The sequence below is a fragment of the Acipenser ruthenus genome, chromosome 43 (genome assembly GCF_902713425.1).
Source record: "Acipenser ruthenus chromosome 43, fAciRut3.2 maternal haplotype, whole genome shotgun sequence".
NCBI lineage: Eukaryota > Metazoa > Chordata > Actinopteri > Acipenseriformes > Acipenseridae > Acipenser > Acipenser ruthenus.
In genome coordinates, this window is record NC_081231.1 from 2623043 (window position 1) to 2642721 (window position 19679).

Below are 19679 nucleotides of genomic sequence, written 5' to 3' on the forward strand. Positions count from 1 at the left end.
ACGTCATAGAATAAGGGTGTCTCATTCAAAAATGTAATCTTTAACCAAAAAATCGAATCAGTCCTGGAAAAAAAAAGAAAAACTAATTCAATCCTATTAAATATGCACCCAGGCGTTGTACAAACTGGAGCTCAGCCCTGTTATATAACTTCCCTAACCAGCTCAGCTACAGAAAATCAATGCAAAGGCAATGAAAGACCACCCATGGGGACTCTGTACAGTCTAAACAGGAGTTTAAAGCCGTTTCACAGGCAGTTTCAGACCCAATCACACTCAAGAGGCTCCTGGGACATTTTGTTTATCATTATCTTGGTTCACAAATCAGTCCCTGTGCAGCAAAATAAAACTTTTTAGCTAATGAAATCCTTTACTAGCTGTCCCACAATCCCATTTATATAGGTCTCAAATGTGCAGCTCCACAGCGGATGTGAGCCACTGCCCCCTGGAGGACAAAGGCAGGCCAAGCAGGTGTCCGCTTGAGCTCACCAGGTGCCTGGTCAGTAGGGGGCACTGTAGAGCAGTGAGGATTAACAGTCCCTGCTGGTTTTGTTTCCCTAACCCAGAGCCAGCTGACGCTCCCTGTGGAGTCACCAGTGAAGCCCTCACACGACTTCCCACAATCAGGACTAGTCTATCCATATATCCTATCTATCTATCTATCTATCTGTCTATCTATCTATCTATCTATCTATGTGTTTATTCAATTGATTTGTCTCTCTGTCTATCACTATCTACTCTCTTATCTGACTGCATTAATAATAGAAGTGATCCAGTCTCTGGCTGTTCAATAACACTGTTCTGTTCTTTTAAAATCACATTAGTGTTGTTCTGGTTTCTCAGAGAGGGGCCAGAGAGGTTTTTCAATGTTAACACCTCCTCCCACCTTCCTCTCTCTCTCTCTCTCTCTCTCTCTCTCTCTCTCTCTCACACACACAGCCACAAGGTTATTACATTGAAAACGTGAGCGATGTGTCACAGACTCTCCATCTCTCTCCCTCTCTCTCCAGCATCCAGTGTCTCTTTCTTTCAGCATCTTTGTTTACTGCTGGATTTTGACTTTCATTATTTTTTTCTCCCCTCCTCCCTTTCTTTTTTACTGTCCCTCTCTTTTCTTTCTTTCTTTTTATTTCTCCCTCTCTCCACCTCGCTCTTCCTCTTTTGTCTCTCTCTACCTTTTCCCTCTCCCTTCCTCTCTCTCTCTCTCTTTCTCCCTCTCTCTTTTTGATCTTTAAAAAGCACAGTAAGGAATAAAAAGACTTCTCGCATTCACGGAAGGGAAGAAGCCCCTCATTCACACAGAATTTCTGGGATTCAGGAAGGAAGCCCTTTCCCCTTCTCTTTTGGAATTCTGAGAGGGGTATTCCAGAACCGCAGCATTCCATATGGGAATTCGGGAATTCTGCCCCTCTCCCACAGGCAAATTAACAGAAAGGTGAGTCGAATATATATATTTTTAATACAGACACATATTCCATAGTAAAACAATGAAAAGTTTGGTTAATTGAACTACTTATAGTAATCAAAAACCCGACCCCTTTTCCATATTATCTCCTGTGAAGTTATAGTTGATGTGGTCGTACAGCACATTGTCTATCATACTTTACATCTGTACAAAACCTCTGACCCAATTTGAATGGAAGTTGCTAAGAAATGATTCAGCATGTTAATGGGAGATCCTGGGTCTATATGGGGTGTCTCCCTGCCTGCACACCCCTCCATCGGCAAGCCACACCTGCGTTTTGAAAACGCTTCTTAAATTCTGATGAAACTTGGCATTAACAGTTAGCTATTGAGAGTATTATATTCAGTCACTCAAATACTGTGTTCTTTAATTGTATTGCTGTGTTGAAGTGCTTTCACTTGAGCTCAGGAGCTGCTGTTCAGTTCTAGTTGCCTGAAGTAGATGGACCAAGTGTTTTTATAGAAGTCTGCCAGGTGGGATCAATTTTATTTTCTCTTGCAATACACTAGCTGTGCACTAGATGGCGCTGGCACCTATGACTATAAAGACACTTTGGCTAATCTATCTTATGTTAGTCTATTAACCCAGCAATGCTGAACCCTGATGGCTAATTTCAAGATGATAATGCACTCATCCACTGGGAACCGTGCACACGGTTTGAGAAGCATGACGGAGACTTCTTCCACGGCCACCACATTCATCTCAATCTGATCAAGCATGCCTGGGATGAACTTGAGCAATCATCATCACCATCCACTGCTTGCCTCTCTGCACTAAATAGACTGAATGGATCCCTCGAGGCACCTTCCAGCACCTTGTGGAGTTGACGCCATGTCAAGGCTGTGATCAGGGCAAACGGAGGCCCAACCCGATATTAGGGACAGGTCCTAATAAAGTGTCCAGGCGATGTACGGCTCACATGTTGTGATCTTATCAGGAGCTCGTCCCCATTGACTGCCATTATATTCTGTCCGGGACATTTCAATGGTAATGTAAGGGGACATAGTGGAGGCGGTCATACGTGTGTATGTCACACTTCATACAGTCCCATACAGCAGTGTGCACATTTATCAGAACACCTCAAGATTGGCCATTGATCTCCTTTATATACCTGCCTGCATGAAAACCTCAGGGTGTGAGAATTTCAATTTTCAGTCAGTATTCAGTGATATAGAAACACTAGGCACTCATGTGTGAAAATGTCAGACCACTTTGTGCTTTAATTTGGCATCTTAAACAACTTCTAAAAAGTCTCCTGCATTTTACCATATGTGGCTCTGTGTTCATTTTCTCTTACTATTTGAAATGAATTGCATGTGTGGCCTATTAAAGTCATCAATTAAATTAGACAATCTTGACCATTTCAGTTCCAGTGGTTTCATTTCATTTACACAACAAATCAAAACTACAGAAGCAATGGGGTGTTCTGATACAGAATCAATGGGGTGTTCTAATACAGAAGCAATGGGGTGTTCTGATACAGAATCAATGGGGTGTTCTAATACAGAAGCAATGGGGTGTTCTGATACAGAAGCAATGGGGTGTTCCAATACAGAAGCAATGGGGTGTTCTGATACAGAAGCAATGGGGTGCTCTGATACAGAAGCAATGGGGTGTTCTGATACAGAAGCAATGGGGTGTTCTGATACAGAAGCAATGGGGTGTTCTAATACAGAAGCAATGGGGTGCTCTGATACAGAAGCAATGGGGTGCTCTGATACAGAAGCAATGGGGTGTTCTAATACAGAAGCAATGGGGTGTTCTGATACAGAAGCAATGGGGTGTTCTGATACAGAAGCAATGGGGTGTTCTAATACAGAAGCAATGGGGTGTTCTGATACAGAAGCAATGGGGTGTTCTGATACAGAAGCAATGGGGTGTTCTGATACAGAAGCAATGGGGTGTTCTAATACAGAAGCAATGGGGTGCTCTGATACAGAAGCAATGGGGTGTTCTGATACAGAAGCAATGGGGTGCTCTGATACAGAAGCAATGGGGTGTTCTAATACAGAAGCAATGGGGTGTTCTGATACAGAAGCAATGGGGTGTTCTGATACAGAAGCAATGGGGTGTTCTAATACAGAAGCAATGGGGTGCTCTGATCCAGAAGCAATGGGGTGTTCTGATACAGAAGCAATGGGGTGTTCTGATACAGAAGCAATGGGGTGTTGTAATACAGAAGCAATGGGGTGTTGTAATACAGAAGCAATGGGGTGTTCTGATACAGAAGCAATGGGGTGTTGTAATACAGAAGCACCAGTATGTATGTGATTAAACATGTCATTGCTAATTCTTATTCTATACTGTTCTATACACACTGTACTGTTTATATCACTTTTTCATCACACTGATGGCTCTAGTTTTGGATCTGCAGCGTGGCGGGGGCTGGCTGTTACTGCCAGGCTTGTTATAAACAAGATATTTATGTCAAGACTGAAATGCAGATTCCAGGCCTGTGGGATCTCAGTGGCCTCCCCCGTTGCTTCACTGTTGTTCTCTTTGCAGTCGCTGTGCATTTCCAACCTACAGAGACCCTTTTTAACTTGTCAGGTGGTGTCAAGGCAAGAATAACTGTGCCAGGCAGCCTGCAGGCAAATGTGCATTTATCAAAGAAGGGCGAGAAGGAGGATTTTAATGGGTGCAGATTTAATAAGCAATTCATTTGCATGCATTAGCGTGTAATAATGCGTTCCTGTAGCATGGTTTGTTGAAATTCGCATTTCACAAAATCCTTTACAATGGGGGCGAATGATGAGTTGCTGAGGTGATACTAATTCAATACAGAATTTTCTCTACTGAGTATAGATGGGAGAGTCTAGTATAGAGAACTCAGTACTGTACAGATCTGAGAGCCAGCTAATTCAATACAGTCTAGTATAGAGAACTCAGTGCTGTACTGGGGATCTGAGAGCCAGCTAATTCAATACAGTCTAGTATAGAGAACTCAGTACTGTACAGATCTGAGAGCCAGCTAATTCAACACAGTCTAGTATAGCGAACTCAGTACTGTACAGATCTGAGAGCCAGCTAATTCAATACAGTCTAGTATAGAGAACTCAGTGCTGTACTGGGGATCTGAGAGCCAGCTAATTCAATACAGTCTAGTATAGAGATCTCAGTGCTGTACAGATCTGAGAGCCAGATAATTCAACACAGTCTAGTATAGCGAACTCAGTACTGTACAGATCTGAGAGCCAGCTAATTCAATACAGTCTAGTATAGAGAACTCAGTGCTGTACTGTTGATCTGAGAGCCAGCTAATTCAACACAGTCTAGTATAGAGAACTCAGTGCTGTACTGGGGATCTGAGAGCCAGCTAATTCAATACAGTCTAGTATAGAGAACTCAGTGCTGTACTGTTGATCTGAGAGCCAGCTAATTCAATACAGTCTAGTATAGCGACATCAGTGCTGGGGATCTGAGAGCAGCTGGAACTACCTGGTTGTTGGTTTATATATAATGTGGTGAATTGTATTAAATGTGCATCTCATTTTAAATGTAGATAATCTGCAGTACAAGACAGTATTAAAAAACAAACAAAAAAACTTCTGCACACCATAATTTTATATCCTGAAGCGAAACAAAAAATAATGTGATTTCTGGTTCTGGAAATGAGATTAGCATGCTTGCTAGTGAAACATGCATTATTACTGTGCAGCAAACTCAACAGTGCTTATTTTACAGGAAGCATCTGAAATGAACATTGTGATGCTTCTAATTTATCTTCCTGTAGTCATTGTGGAGAGCAGGGCTTCCCAACCCTGGTCCTGGAGATCTCCTGTGGCTGCTGGTTTTCATTCCTGCTGACCTCTCAGCTACTTAACTAGACCTGTAACTAAGCTCAGAATTTGCTTAATTAGCCTTTGTACCTGTTTTCAGCTCTTAAACAGTTGCAGATTTCAAAGTTAGCTATAACTTTTACAAGCAACTTGAACTGTGCAACTGTTTAAGAGATGAAAACAATTAAAAAGGTCTAATTAAGCAAATTATCAGTTCAGCTAAGGGTCTAGTTCAGTAATTGAGAGCTCATTTGGAATGAAAACCAGCAGACACAGGGGGTCCCCCAGGACAGGGTTGTGGAGGACACGTGACATCGGTTTGTCTGTCTCTGTCAAGCTGACTGCGGTATGTGTTTTTCTAACTCTGTCTCTCAGCTGCTGGTCAGAAGCAAATAATGGAATATTTTCCCTCAAATAAATACCCTGTGCATAGTCCTTCATATCTCACACATGATGATCCTCTCTAGTTTCCTCTCTGTCCGTCACTGTTTGCAGCCACAGCTGTCTCTCTAGGCTTCCCTTTGCCGTTGCTGATCCACTCTGGTGACTCTTGAAGCAGCCTGACCAGCAGGACTGTCCTTGCTACTGTGGCTCCTGCTCCACGTGCCCCCACTATCTCTTCAATGCTGTTAGATCTTTCCCCAGTCCTGGTAGACTGTTTGCGAGCGTGCTGCTCCCACAGCTTTACAGTGCTGCAGGGATGTCATAAAAATACCTACTAGCTTGTCAGAACCTAATCTATTAAAACAACTCAGATTTTATCTGTAGTTATTTGTCTTAGCCTCGTGGTTATTGGCACATTTTAGGTGTTGGTTCTTGAATGAGTGAAGGTTCATCGGACACAAGCACTGAATAAGAGTCTCTGAAACTGCAGAATTACTGGACACTCCTAAGGAGAGCCGGGTCTTAGTGAAGTGTTATTAGAAAATCTGAAGAAAATTCATATAGCAAACTGATGAAACAAAGGAAAGAAAAATAATTACACACCAAATATGAGAGGTTTTAATAGATTTGGTTCTGAGAAGCTATTAGATCCTTTTATATCAATTCACACTGCCTGAAACCGTTGTCTTATCATTGATTGGTGCTTAATAACGTGCGCACGTATTTAACAAGGTTCTTTTAATTCAGCTATACAAGTCTTAAAACTCAGAGCATCATCACCGCCCGAATTACTACACTCCGTTATTGGCTGTGAATTTATTTTGCCCATAGAACTTTCACAGCTGTGTCGTGTACTGCACTTTTGCGCCCTCTTGTGGCGTTGATAAGTACAAGCGATTGATTCAGTCATGTAGTTCATTCTGTGCTTATTACCAGAGCATAATGGTGGTCAATGGGAGTTATTGAAAATATCAGTTTGGATATCCTCGTATATCAGCAGCATGCGCAGAATAGTAGAATACGAAATGGAAACGAATAGCGTATTGGTAATTGGTCAAGTGGTATTAAAGACTGCAAATGCGGTGTTAGTGCCATGTTAGTACCAAAACTGTTGCACCACTCTATAGAATGAACAAATTTTGCTTCATAAAGTCGAATGAAACCTGCTGAATATATATAAAAATTCAATTCTAAAATTGTATGTGATGCAAAACGTTTGGCCGCGTCTGTGTTTCTCTCCCTGTGTAACGCTGTCTCTCCCCCGCAGGTCCGCTATGCAGCTGCTGTCTGATCACAGCCCTCGCCGCCTCTCTGACATCAGCTCTCAGCTGAGGCAGCTCCGGTACCTCACCGTGGAGGATCCCATCAAAGAGGAGCTGAAATCAGCCCGCTCCTTCCTGGACGTGAACAGTGCGCTCGGGGACCTGTCCACCATCGAGGTGCGCATTCTCCGAATCACCGGATACTACCGGCACAGCGCCCAGTGGTCACCCAGCTCCTGTGAGTGCTCACGTATTGAGCCACTTTATATACAGCAGAATACACATTGTAATTGTAGCTAACCAACATCGTACCTATTTTGCACTAGCTACATACAGCTGTGGTCAAAAGTCGCACGACCAGCCAGCTTCCTTTTTCACCCATGAGAGCGGATGTCAGCGAGCTACCGGCCTCTGGAGGTCAAGCCCTGCAGGTGTCCGCTCTGAGCTCACTGGACGCCTGACCAGCAGGGTTCACTGTAGAGCGATGAGGAGAAACAGTCCCTGACGGTTTAACCTCCCTAACCCCCACGGCAGCGACAGAGCTAATGCGATGCTGCCTTCAGAGTCCCCAGCGAAGCCTGGCGACTCTGTACAGCCAGGACGCGAACCTGCGCTGTACGACTCGCCCTGCGCACCACGCGGCTGCGCTTCTACCAGGTGAACCACGCAAACAGGATTGTGAATAGCTCATGACAGGTTAGATTTATGGAAGTACTTTTTAGATATCTCTAATGTCACCGAAATGTGCCCCTGGTTGACCCTGTGCTATTCCTCTCTTGAAGTCCAGCTGTTTTGAGGGTCTGTCCCCCTCTCTCTCTGCCCCCTGCCTCTCTCAGCACTTTCCTGTTTTATTTTTCCTTTGAATGGAGTCCAGACACAGACAGCCTTTCATTCAAAGCACTAAAACCACCGGCTAAATAAAGAATCATCAATCTGGTCTTTGATGAGGCTGGATTGCAGGCGCTGAAATGATCAAACAACCTGGAAGACTGTGAAATATTTTGTGCATCAGCTACAGTACAAAAAAGACTAGCTGATTCCAGAATAGTAGGTAGTAAATTAATCTAACAGATAAGGACAAAGAAATCCTAACTGTGAGCTAGTCAGGGTTTTTGTTCTTGTTTATTTGATATGATTTTTAGCTCACAATATCAAGTAACATAAGCGTTATACTGCCAAGGCAGTAGAATCTACTGCAATATTATTGTTAGGACCCAGTTCATTATTTTAAGAGTTTCAAATGTCATTGTCTTTTATTTAATCTTCCTGTTTGCAATCAATCTGAATAATTATTACTGCAGTTACGCAGATATTTTTTGAGTGGGTCTGTAAGTTCAGGAGCTGCTCTTCAGTTCTGGTTGCCTGCCATAGACATATGCTATGTAGGCTAGATTAAGTGTCTTTAGATTCGTAAGCACCAGCGCCATCTAGTGCCCAGCAGTGTATTGCTGACAAAAGGCAGATGGCTTTTTCTTCCATTAAGACACTTTGGCTGATCTAGCCTACAAATGTCTATGGCAGCAACTAGAACTGAAAAGCAGTTCCTGAACTCATAGTTGAGCATCAAGACCAGTTTCTTGTTAGCACACCATTCTCCTCTAGTGGGGGGAAACTCATTTAAAAGCACAGAATCTAGACTTTTTAGATACTTCACCTGATAGGCTGTTCCATGCATTTATAACTCTCTGTGTCGCAAAGTGCTTCCTACCTTCTGTTCTAAACTCTACTCCTCTTCCATTCATGCCCTCTTGCTCTTCTCTCTGTGCTGAATTTGAAGTCGTGTCTTGGGTTGACTTTATCTAAACCATTTATGATTTTAAACACTTCAATCAAGTCCCCTCTTGCCCTTCTTTTTTCAAGGTTAAAGAGATTTCATTCTTTTACCCTGTCCTCCTAGCTCATCGAGTCCTGGGATCAGCCTAGTTGCCCTTCTCTGTACCTTCTCCAGTGCAATGATGTCTTTTTTGTAGTGAGGTGACCAGAACTGCACACAGTATTCTAGTATGGGGTCTAACTAGAGCATTGGATCATCTTAACATAACCTCTGTAGACTTGTATTCCAAGCCTGTTGCAATACAGCCTCACATTCTCTTACCCTGAGATCCTTAAGCTTCTCCACTGGCTCCTTCCTATCCTTGACCAATCAGCTGCTTCCACTGTTGACTGACATGTATCCAGCCAGTAACATAAGAGCATAAGAACACAAGAAAGTTTACAAACGAGAGGAGGCCATTCAGCCCATCTTGCTCGTTTGGTTGTTAGTTGTAACATGACCCAGAAGACACTGCTGAGGTGAAATGACCCGGGAAGTGGAACAGATTTGTGGAGCTTTCTTTAACCTTGTGTAGTTCCAGATGTTTTAAAATGAAAATAAACGCTGGCTGTAACATGTGTCTCTTTCAAAACGGCATGTTTGAGACCTCCAGCTGTGGCCAAAAGTTTTGCATAACCTAGAATTTTAGGATCGAGACATCATTTAAAATCATGTAATCAAAGAAACTACAAAATGATATCGAAAAAGTCTGCCGGAAGCCATAATAGTAGTGCACTATTTCATGTTAGATTTCGAAATGCCACATTGTTCAATTTTTGTCAGTTTTTCGTTAAGTAGATGGAAAACTCCAAAGCGGTGTGTAATTCAATATGTTAAGGTAACATTATTCAGCAGGTTTCATTCGACTTTATGAAGCAAAATTAGTCTGGAAGTGTGCAACAGCTTGATGGAATTATCTTGTTAGCTCAACTCTTTAAGAAACTGTTCTGTATTTGAAAGAATATTCAAGAGGTCTGTCTCAGTCTTTAGCAGATCTTAGAGAATGCCTCTCTAATCCTCCGCTCTCACAATCCTCTTTGAGACGAGACCTCTGTTTGTGGAGCTCATTGTGGTTTTGGAGCTGAGAGAGCGGGGAGGGAGAGAAGGGAGCGATGCAGAAATTCACAGCCAAGATCTCTCCTGAGACGGCTTGCAACACCCCCGTCCTGTCACTCGCTCGCCCGGAGGGTAAATACACTTACTTTGCTTCTTCCAGAACGTCGTATCTAATATGTATCACCATCACTGCGTTCATCTCACATTTTCCTATATGAAAGAGACACATGTTATATTAAATGTGTATTTGGTTTTTCATGGCATGGCTTACAGAGCATTTGTAAACAATTACACTGGTGAATGTCTCCTGCACTCCTTTCCAATTTTTGCTTTTTTGACAATGACTCTTTCTGAGCGTATTTTATTTTTAAACATATATTTCTCTCTTTTTTAACACAAAACGTGATCGCTTACATTGCAAGAAAGATGCTTTCTAATGTGTATTTTATACTTACTCAGGTGACCTGTTGCAGTCATCCAGCACATTTTAAACTCCTCTCCATTAAACCCAGTTGGGTCTCGTTTGGAGGAATATGAGGTTTGATTATGAAGATGTGGTTTTATTAACATAATAAAATCTCAATATGCAGTGTACTTCAAAGGAGTTAAATTGGAACTCTGGCAATGTTAATGTCAGGGTCAAAGGGAGGCTCAGTGGTCCAGTGGTTAAAGCAAGGGGCTGGATACCAGGAGGATCCCAGTTCAAATCCTGGCTCAACCACTGACTCACTGTGTGTGACCCTGAGCAAGTCACTTCACCTCCTTGTGCTCCATCCTTCGGATGAGACTTAAAACCAAGGTCCTATTGTAAGTGACTCTGCAGCAGCAGTTGTTGATGATGCATAGTTCACCCCTTAGTCTCTGTAAGTCGCTTTGGATAAAAGCGTCTGCTAAATAATAATAATGATGTAACACTGGTCAAGTTTCTGTGTGCTAAATATATTTTTTTTAACAGATGACCCACAGCGAGAGAGGCCGGCTCAGTCTGTTTCCGTGACGACGGGGGTGGAGTCTGAGAGCAGTGAGACCGTGGTGAAGCCGCACTGCCGCTGGTGCCCTCTAGGGGTCCTCAGGAAGCTGGCTTGGGGACTGGTGCTGGCGTGCTGTGTGGCCGTGTCCTGGGCTGGCTCCACCCACATTGCCAAGATGGCGCTGCACACTATCAACGCCCCCTTCTTCCTGACGTGGTTCACCACCACGTGGAACCTTCTCTTCTTTCCCTTGTACTACGTGGGACACTTATTCTGGGCGGAGAAGAGGCAGTCACCACTGAAGCAGTTCAGGTACAGTGTTTAAAACATTGTCAGTTAGAGAATACTGTGTCCAATCCTGGTCACCACAGCACCAACAGAACATTGAGACCCTGGAGAGAGTCCTATGAACAGCTTACCAGACTAATCCCAGTGCTGCAAGGACAGAGCTATGAAGATAGGTTGAAAGAACTGATTATATATTTAGCCTAGAACAAAGAAAGGGGGGACTTGACTGAAGTCTTTAAAGTCTTAAAAGACGTTGACAAAGTTAACCCTGTCCAATACTTTGTGCACAGCACAGAAACCAGGACCCAGAGGACACAGCTGGAAATGAAGTGGAGATAGACAGGGCAGAGGGCAGGAGATTTACAGAGAGTGGTGAGAGTATGGAACACACTTAAATCCCAAATGAGATCAAAGGCAGCTTTTCTTGTTGGGTTCAGTTTATTTTAATATCTGATGCCAAAAACATGTTAAAGGGAATGACTGGGACTCTGAGTATCTGCACAGCTCCAAACAATTTAGATTAACAGAGGCAGCAACACTTATCCAGACAGTTACTGTAAGTTTGAGTTCAGGAATCCCAGTAGAGGCTGGATGAAATCTCCAGTGGTTCCCTGTACAGGACCACACTGCAGAGGAAATCCAGGCTATTGCCACAGCCAGGCCAGCTGCTTCAGCTCCAGTGTAACGATGGATCTGGATAGATCAGGAGAGAGAGGCAGCAAGGAGTGGAGGAAATCTCTTTGAAGAGTCGAAACATCAGCAGCAATGCACCTTTCTGTAGCACCTTTCATCACAAGGATCCCAAAGCACTTCACATGCGCGCACACACACACACACACACACACACACACACACACACACACACACACACACACACAGACACACACACACACACACACAGACACACACACACACAGACACACACACAAACACACAGACAGATATACATAGACACACACACACAGACACACACACACATGCACTTCACACGCACGCACACACACACACACAGACACACACACACACACACAGATACACACACACACACACACATGCATGCACACACACACATGCACGCACACACACACACACACACACACACAGACAGATATACATAGACACACACACATGCACTTCACACGCACGCACACACACACACAGACACACACACACACACACACACACACACACAGACACACACACACACACACAGACACACACACACATGCATGCACACACACACACACACACAGACACACACACACACACACACAGACACACACACACACACACACACACACAGACACACACACACACACATGCATGCACACACACACACACACACAGACACACACACACACACACACAGACACACACACACACACAGACACACACACATGCATGCACACACACACACACAGACACACACACACAAACACACACACACACACACACACACACACAAGAACAAAACAAATTGTAAAATTAGAAAAACTAAGATAAAAAGCTAGTTTGTAAAACGAAACAATTAAAAACAATCTATATATAAAAAAAAAGCCATACAGTATTTCATGTTAGATTTCGTTAAGTATCTGGAAAACTGCAAAGCTCTGTGTAATTCAATATGTTAACGTAACATTATTCAGCAGCTTTCATTCGACTTTATGAAGCTAAATTAGTTCATTCTATCGGGTGATGCTAAACCTTTGGCCAGAGCTGTGCACTCCATTCATTGATGGGATCTTAATTCAAGTTGCAAATTAGATCATTTTAAATGAACCAATGTTGTTGATTTATTTTACTTGTATTGAATTGAAATGTCATTTTAATCATTAAGGTCAGATTAATAATTGTCCGAAATGTTCTACAGGGGGCTAGAGGCAGCTCCTAGGTTCCGATAGGGGCCGGTCACATGATCTGAATGCAGCCAGACTATCGGAGGGCGTTTTAACTGCTACAGCGATTAGTAACCAGGATACAGCAGGTTTTTTCACTATCAGGTGAAATGCCTGAGCTGTACCACAGCTGCTAAGAGATTACTGCTCAGTTTAATGAAAGTGTTTAAGAGTGGGGGTTTGGTTAGCTTAGAATGGATTTCATCAGATTGTGGATGAGCAGCTCAAAGCTGATTAAACGAAATGGCAGAACACATACTTAGCCATGCTGTGCACAAGACAAGATTATCAAACTGCAATATGACGTGCTAAAAGGAACTGGGACAATTCAGTATACCAGTATACACATAACAAAAGCAGCAATTTTAAAGTTACATTAAAACCCACTAAGATAAGAAAGCCATTTTACAAAAGTGCGTTTTTAGTCTTGACTTGAAAACTGTAACGGTCCCAGCTTCCCTGAGAAATGAAGGCAGAGCATTCCAGAATTTAGGAAAGGTCCTGCCTCCCCGGGTTGCTTTTGTTGACCCTAGGAACAACCAGCAGCCCTGCATCGTGTGATCTCAGAGTGCGGTTTAGAAGATATGGGGTCAGTAACTCCTGCAAATAACTAGGTGCTAATCCATTCAGGGCCTTGTAAGTTAACAGCAAAATATTAAAATCAATTCTATACTGCACAGGGAGCCAGTGTAAAGAGGCCAAAACAGGGGTAATATGTTCACCTTTCCTGGTTTTAGTCAAAATTCTAGCAGCAGTATTCTGAACAAACTACAAGCGGGATACCACATGTTTTGGGACACCAGAAAAAAAGTGCATTACAATAATCAATTCGAGATGAAACAAAGGCATGCATTAGTCTCTCAGCATCAGATACGGAAATAATTGGTCTAAGTTTGGCTATATCTCTCAAATGGTAAAAAGATACTTTAGTAACTTCCCTAATATAGTCTCAAATGAGAGATCAGGATCAGAGATGACCCCCAAACTCTTAATTTCTAGTTTAAGTTCTGATGAGAGACTGCAAGGGTCGAGCTCATGTAATTTCCTTTTAGTTGGTTCTGTGAGCCCGCTAGCATAACCTCTGTCTCCATTGTGTAAATAAGAGTTTTTACAGCAGAGGTGCCATTCCTGAGTTTTTACACAACATACTTGATTATAAGCATCACATGATCTGGTGCCTGACTGCACAGATATACTCTGAAACGTGAGGTATTTATTAGTGTTTTGTGAGCCCCTGAAAAAGGCTGTTTTCTAGTATAAAACCTGTAGGCCTGTGGTCTGTGGTTTCAGGGAGTGCAGTGTGTTTCTGGGGGAGGATGGCTTCACGCTGCGTGTTTTCCTGAGGCGGACGGCCCCCTTCTGTCTCCTCTGGAGCCTCACGACGTACCTGTACATGCTGGCCCTGCGACGCATCAGCCCCAGTGACGCGGCCGCCATCTTCTGCTGCAACAAGGCCTTCGTCTTCCTGCTGTCCTGGATCATCCTGAAGGAGAGGTTCATGGGCGTCCGGGTGAGTGCAGGGGCTGTTAGGGGCTTCAACATGTAAATTGTGCTATTAACAATTATTTATTTGTCTCACGTATTAATGCGTTAAACAGTAATAGACAATGACAAGCAGGATTCAAACTATATCGAATCAATTGGTTTCTAAAACAATTCAGTTCCATTATTGTAATATAACAACAAGCAATTACAGCAAACCTTAGACAGATTGTTTGAGTCACCTAGTTTACGGTAACAGCAATAGATGGATCAAGTCCACCTGCACACCGGGCATTCTTTCTCAAGGTCATGCTACTGGCTGATGTCAGTCAACAAGGGAAGTAACTGGTTGGTTACTGCCAGAAAGAAGGTATTGAAAGATGACACGACCTAGGAAGTGCAAAGCTATGTGGAAGCAGGGCTTGCAAACAGATTTTGTTAACTTAGTGTGCCAGATGTTTTCAAATGAAAATCCATGTTTGCTAGAAACCGGAGTTTGTTTCAAAACTGCACCCTTGAGACTAACATTGAGAATTAAAGTGCATGACCGGTAAGATCTATGGAATTGTTAGCTAAAATTACTTTATTGACTTACAGGGTCGCTCAGTGTCTTCCCTGGTAAAGGTATGGCTGCGTGGTGTGCAGGGGAGTCGTACAGTCAGGGGGAGCGCAGGGGTCCTTGAGGGTCTCCCCTGGTAAAGGCACGGCCGCGTGGTGTGCAGGGGGAGTCATACAGTCAGGGGAGCGCAGGGGTCCCCGAGGGTCTCCCCTGGTAAAGGCACGGCCGCGTGGTGTGCAGGGGGAGTCATACAGTCAGGGGAGAGCACGGGTCCCCGAGGGTCTCCCCTGGTAAAGGCACGGCTGTGTGGAGTGCAGGGGGAGTCATACAGTCAAGGGAGAGCAGGGGTCCCCGAGGGTCTCCCCTGGTAAAGGCACGGCCGCGTGGTGTGCAGGGGGGAGTCATGCAGTCAGGGGAGCGCAGGGGTCTCCGAGGGTCTCCCCTGGTAAAGGCACGGCCGCGTGGTGTGCAGGGGGAGTCTCTTCTGCTAGGCTGTTGTGGGGTGCTGCTGCAGTGAGGGAGCGGAATTGGATGTTCTAAATTGGGGAGCAAATCGGGGGTGTAAATAATTGGGCACTATTCTTCTTGTCGTTGAGATTCTCTTTGTATAGCATTTCAGCTTCAGTCATCACAGTAATGTTGTACAACCTGGATTCAAAGTAGTTTGGTTGTTTATTGGTTCTTTGTGGTCCTAGATAGTGGCAGCCATTCTGTCCATCACAGGGATAGTGATGATGGCCTATGCAGACGGTTTCCATAGCGACTCGATCACGGGCGTGGCCTTGGTGGTAGGCTCCGCCTCCAGCTCTGCACTTTACAAGGTCAGTTACGTGATACCGCAGGAATTAACCTTCCTGTTATTGCTCTATAGGGACTCCTCATTGCGCTACAGCGGCCCCTGCTGGCCAGACGCGCAGTCAGCTATAAAGCAGGCACCTGCAGGTTATCTCCTTCAGGGGTCGCTGTGGAGCTCCTGGGTGTAAGAAGCAAGTGGCGGGGGGGATCGAAGGACCTTTTTTGGGGGTAATAGTTAGTAAGCCTGGTAAATAATGAACGAAGGGAAAACTAGACTAAGTCTCTTTGTAATTTTGACTTTATATTTTCTGTTAAATGTTTTGAAGTTATGGATCAAATAATGTTCGAAACAGAGCCAGTGATAGACAGTGATAGAGAACACACACAACAGGTAATAAGAAGGTAAGAAATTCAATATTAGGACACGGCAATTTTGCAGATTTTCACCCATGTTTTCCCATGCCTATACTATATATTTACTATAGTTTACCATGGATTGCTATGTTTTTTAATATACTTTACTAAACCTCTCTGTGCTTTACAATACTTCCCTATGCTTTACCACACCTCTCTGTGCTTTACAATGCTTCCCTATGCTTTACCACACCTCTCTGTGCTTTACAATGCTTCCCTATGCTTACCAGACCTCTCTGTGCTTTACAATGCTTCCCTATGCTTTACCATACCTCTCTGTGCTTTACAATGCTTCCCTATGCTTTACCAGACCTCTCTGTGCTTTACAATGCTTGCCTATGATTTACCATACTTCTCTGTGCTTTACAATGCTTCCCTTTGCTTTACCATGCTTTCACTGTGCTTTATCACACTTTGCTGCTGGCGGGAGAGTGGTCTTGTGCTGCAGTGCCCCCTGGTGGCCTCTCTGAGCAGTGCTCTCTCTGGTTGTGTGTTCCTCAGGTCCTGTTCAAGCTGTTGGTGGGGGAGGTGAAGTTCGGGGAGGTGGCTGTGTTCCTCAGTGCTCTGGGGCTGTGTAACCTGCTCCTGCTCTCCTGGCTCTCCCTCATCCTCTACATCACCAGAGTGGAGTACTGGCCCTCCGCTCAGCTCGTTCCCTGGGAGCAGCTCTGTACCCTGGCTGCTCTGCTACTGAGTGAGAGAGGGGGGGACACACTGAGTACAGCTGTGGCCAAATGCTTTGCATCACCTAGGATTTTAGGCTTGAGACATCATTTAAAAAGAAAAAAACTATATGAACATCATTTAGATCTCTTGTTTAACATCGTGTAATCAAAGACACTACAAAATGATCTTGCAAAAGTCTCTCGGAAGCCATAATAGTAGTGCACTAGTATTTCATGTTAGATTTCGAAATGTCACATATTTTAAATTTTGTTGTCAGTTTTTTGTTAAGTATATGGAAAATTGCAAAGCTGTGTGTAATTCAATATGTTAATGTAACATTATCCAGCAGGTTTCATTTGACTTTATGAGTGAGCTAATGTTATAGGGTGATGCAAAGCTTTTGGCCACAGTGTCTTTCTCTGTTTAATTTTGATATTTTCTTATTTTGTGTGTGTCTCTATGTATGTGAGTCTGTTTGACTGTGTATCCGTGTGTCAGTATGTGTGCGTGTGAGTGTGTCTGTGTGTCTGTGTCTATGCATGTGAGTGTGTGTCCGTGACGCTGTGCCTGTGTCTGTGAGTCTGTGTGTCTATGTGTGTGTGTGTGTGTGAGTGTGTCAGTGTGTCTGTCTTTGAGTCTGTGTGTCTACCAGCCAGTCATTGAATAACTGCTTGTTTTTTGTCGTTTTCTTTCAGCCTTCAACGTGCTGGTGAATTTTGGGATTGTATTGACGTACCCCTCCCTCATCTCTGTGGGGGTCTTCCTGAGTGTCCCAGCCAACGCAGGTAGATCCCGCTCTCGTAGAGAACCAGCCCTCCTGAATACTCCACAGCACAGCACAGAGAAGGGTTGACTAGAAGCCTCTCCCCTCTCTCACCCCCCCTCCCCCTCTCTCTCCCCCTCTCCTCCTCTCTCTCACCCCCTCTCTTCCTCTCTCTCACCCCCCTCCTCCTCTCTCTCCCCCTCTCCTCCTCTCTCTCACCCCCTCTCCCCCCTCTCTCTCACCCCCTCTCCCCCCCTCTCTCTCACCCCCTCTCCTCCTCTCTCTCACCCCCTCTCCCCCTCTCTCTCACCCCCCTCCTCCTCTCTCTCACCCCCTCTCCTCCTCTCTCTCACCCCCTCTCCTCCTCTCTCTCACGCCCTCTCCCCCCCTCTCTCACCCCCTCTCCCCCCCTCTCTCTCACCCCCTCTCCTCCTCTCTCTCACCCCCTCTCCCCCTCTCTCTCACCCCCCTCCTTCTCTCTCTCACCCCCTCTCCTCCTCTCTCTCACCCCCTCTCCCCTCTCTCTCCTCAGCGCTGGGTCTGTCTCTGACCAGGGGGCTGCAGTTCAGTGAGGTGCGAGTTGCTGCCGCCGGGATCATCGGCCTGGGCTTCTTGCTGCTTCTCCTGCCGGAGCGCTGGGACGAGGCTGCGCTGCGCTGCCTGGCCCGGATCACGCGGGAGCGGAGGAGAGAGGAGAGCCCGGAGGAGGCAGGGGAGAGCAGCCAGTCAGCCCGGAGCAAGGGCAAGCCAGTCGTGGGGGCAGCGCTAGCATGAGCCTCAGACAGGGACTCACCACACCACAGCCTGTACACCAGGGCTAACCAAGGCTTTACAGCCACTCCTTACCTTGTTCTAGCATAACTGGTCCCCTTTTAAAATACATTTCCATCCCCCTTACTAGCAACATTAGAAACGACCCTATTTAAGTGTTAGCCTAAGCTTTCAAATCCATGTTCTTACCTCTAATTAGAAATTATCACTGCCTCTTTAAGAGTTAGCTCTTATTAACTCTAGCAACATAATTATGGATCCCCTTTAATTCAGATATTGCTAACCAAAAATATGTCCTCGCCTTTTATTAACACTACCAGCAACACCACTAGAGCTCTCAAAGTCATGTCTAAGTTCATCAAGTTCAACCCTGAACCTGTCCCCCTGCAGTACACTGCCCCGTGGTGGATAGAAGGAATACACAGTTAAGTGTACAATCTGGTTTCTAGTGCTAGTAACCAATAAGACGATGGCTTTTAAAACGTTGGTGAGCAACTTGGCTGAAAATGCAACTGAAGATTGTTGAAGAAAGTAAATCTGGACCAATATAACGTTTTCATTCCAAAGTGTAATTTTAGTGTAATTCATGTGACTTGGAAACAAAATATTACTTTGAAAGGAAAAAAAAAAAAGATTTGTATTTATTGTTTACGTAGCTTCAGACATTTTTACATTCAGAGTGGTTCCGCTGCTCCAGTATTGTGTTCTTATCATGTTTCTCTAACCCTAGCTTAGAGCTGCTGTGAGCTTGACTGGAGAATCCTAACTGCCAGAACCGAACAGCCGTTCTCATTCCGTTCAAATCATGTGACAGTGTGACTAGCTCCACCTACTCTACATGAATACAGACAGATAGAGGAGGAGGGGCCAGCGCAGGTTAAAGGTCACAGTGTCACATGATTTGTGTTGAATGAGGAAGGCTGTTCAGTACTGGCAGTTTCTCCAGACAAGCTGAAAGCAGCTCTAAGGCAGGTACAGGCAGGGTTCGAGAAACGTGATCAGAACTCAATATTGGAGTTGAGAACGACTCTGAATGATTACAAACAACATCAACCAGTCAGGGGTGTGAGAAAGGAAACAATCAGCTACTTTAATGAACAATTATACCAAAAACGAGTCCATAAGTTTTCAAACTAAAGTGAGTTTAATGTCTATGGCACTGAGGCTCAAACTAACAGCGCCAGCCTGATATCATTTTCCAGCTCTGATAATTATGTACAGATTTTGTAAATACATTTTCAAATAAAGTTTTGCTGCAATTTTGCCTTCGTCTCGGCGTATTAATGCACAGGATAAGGACTACAGTGAAATACTGAAGT

The 19679-nt window shown here is 44.4% G+C and overlaps 1 protein-coding gene across 1 annotated transcript; it reads left to right on the forward strand.

Annotated features, from left to right (window-relative positions):
* The first annotated feature begins 941 nt into the window (after nt 1–941).
* Nucleotides 942–19623, forward strand: LOC131696585 (solute carrier family 35 member F3-like). The gene is made up of 8 exons (XM_059012073.1): nt 942–1432; nt 6893–7125; nt 10712–11039; nt 14201–14420; nt 15647–15772; nt 16662–16854; nt 17522–17611; nt 18122–19623. The coding sequence occupies exons 1-8, from the start codon at nt 1383–1385 to the stop codon at nt 18361–18363; spliced, it is 1482 nt and encodes a 493-aa protein (XP_058868056.1). The 5' UTR covers nt 942–1382; the 3' UTR covers nt 18364–19623.
* Nucleotides 19624–19679: the final 56 nt, after the last annotated feature.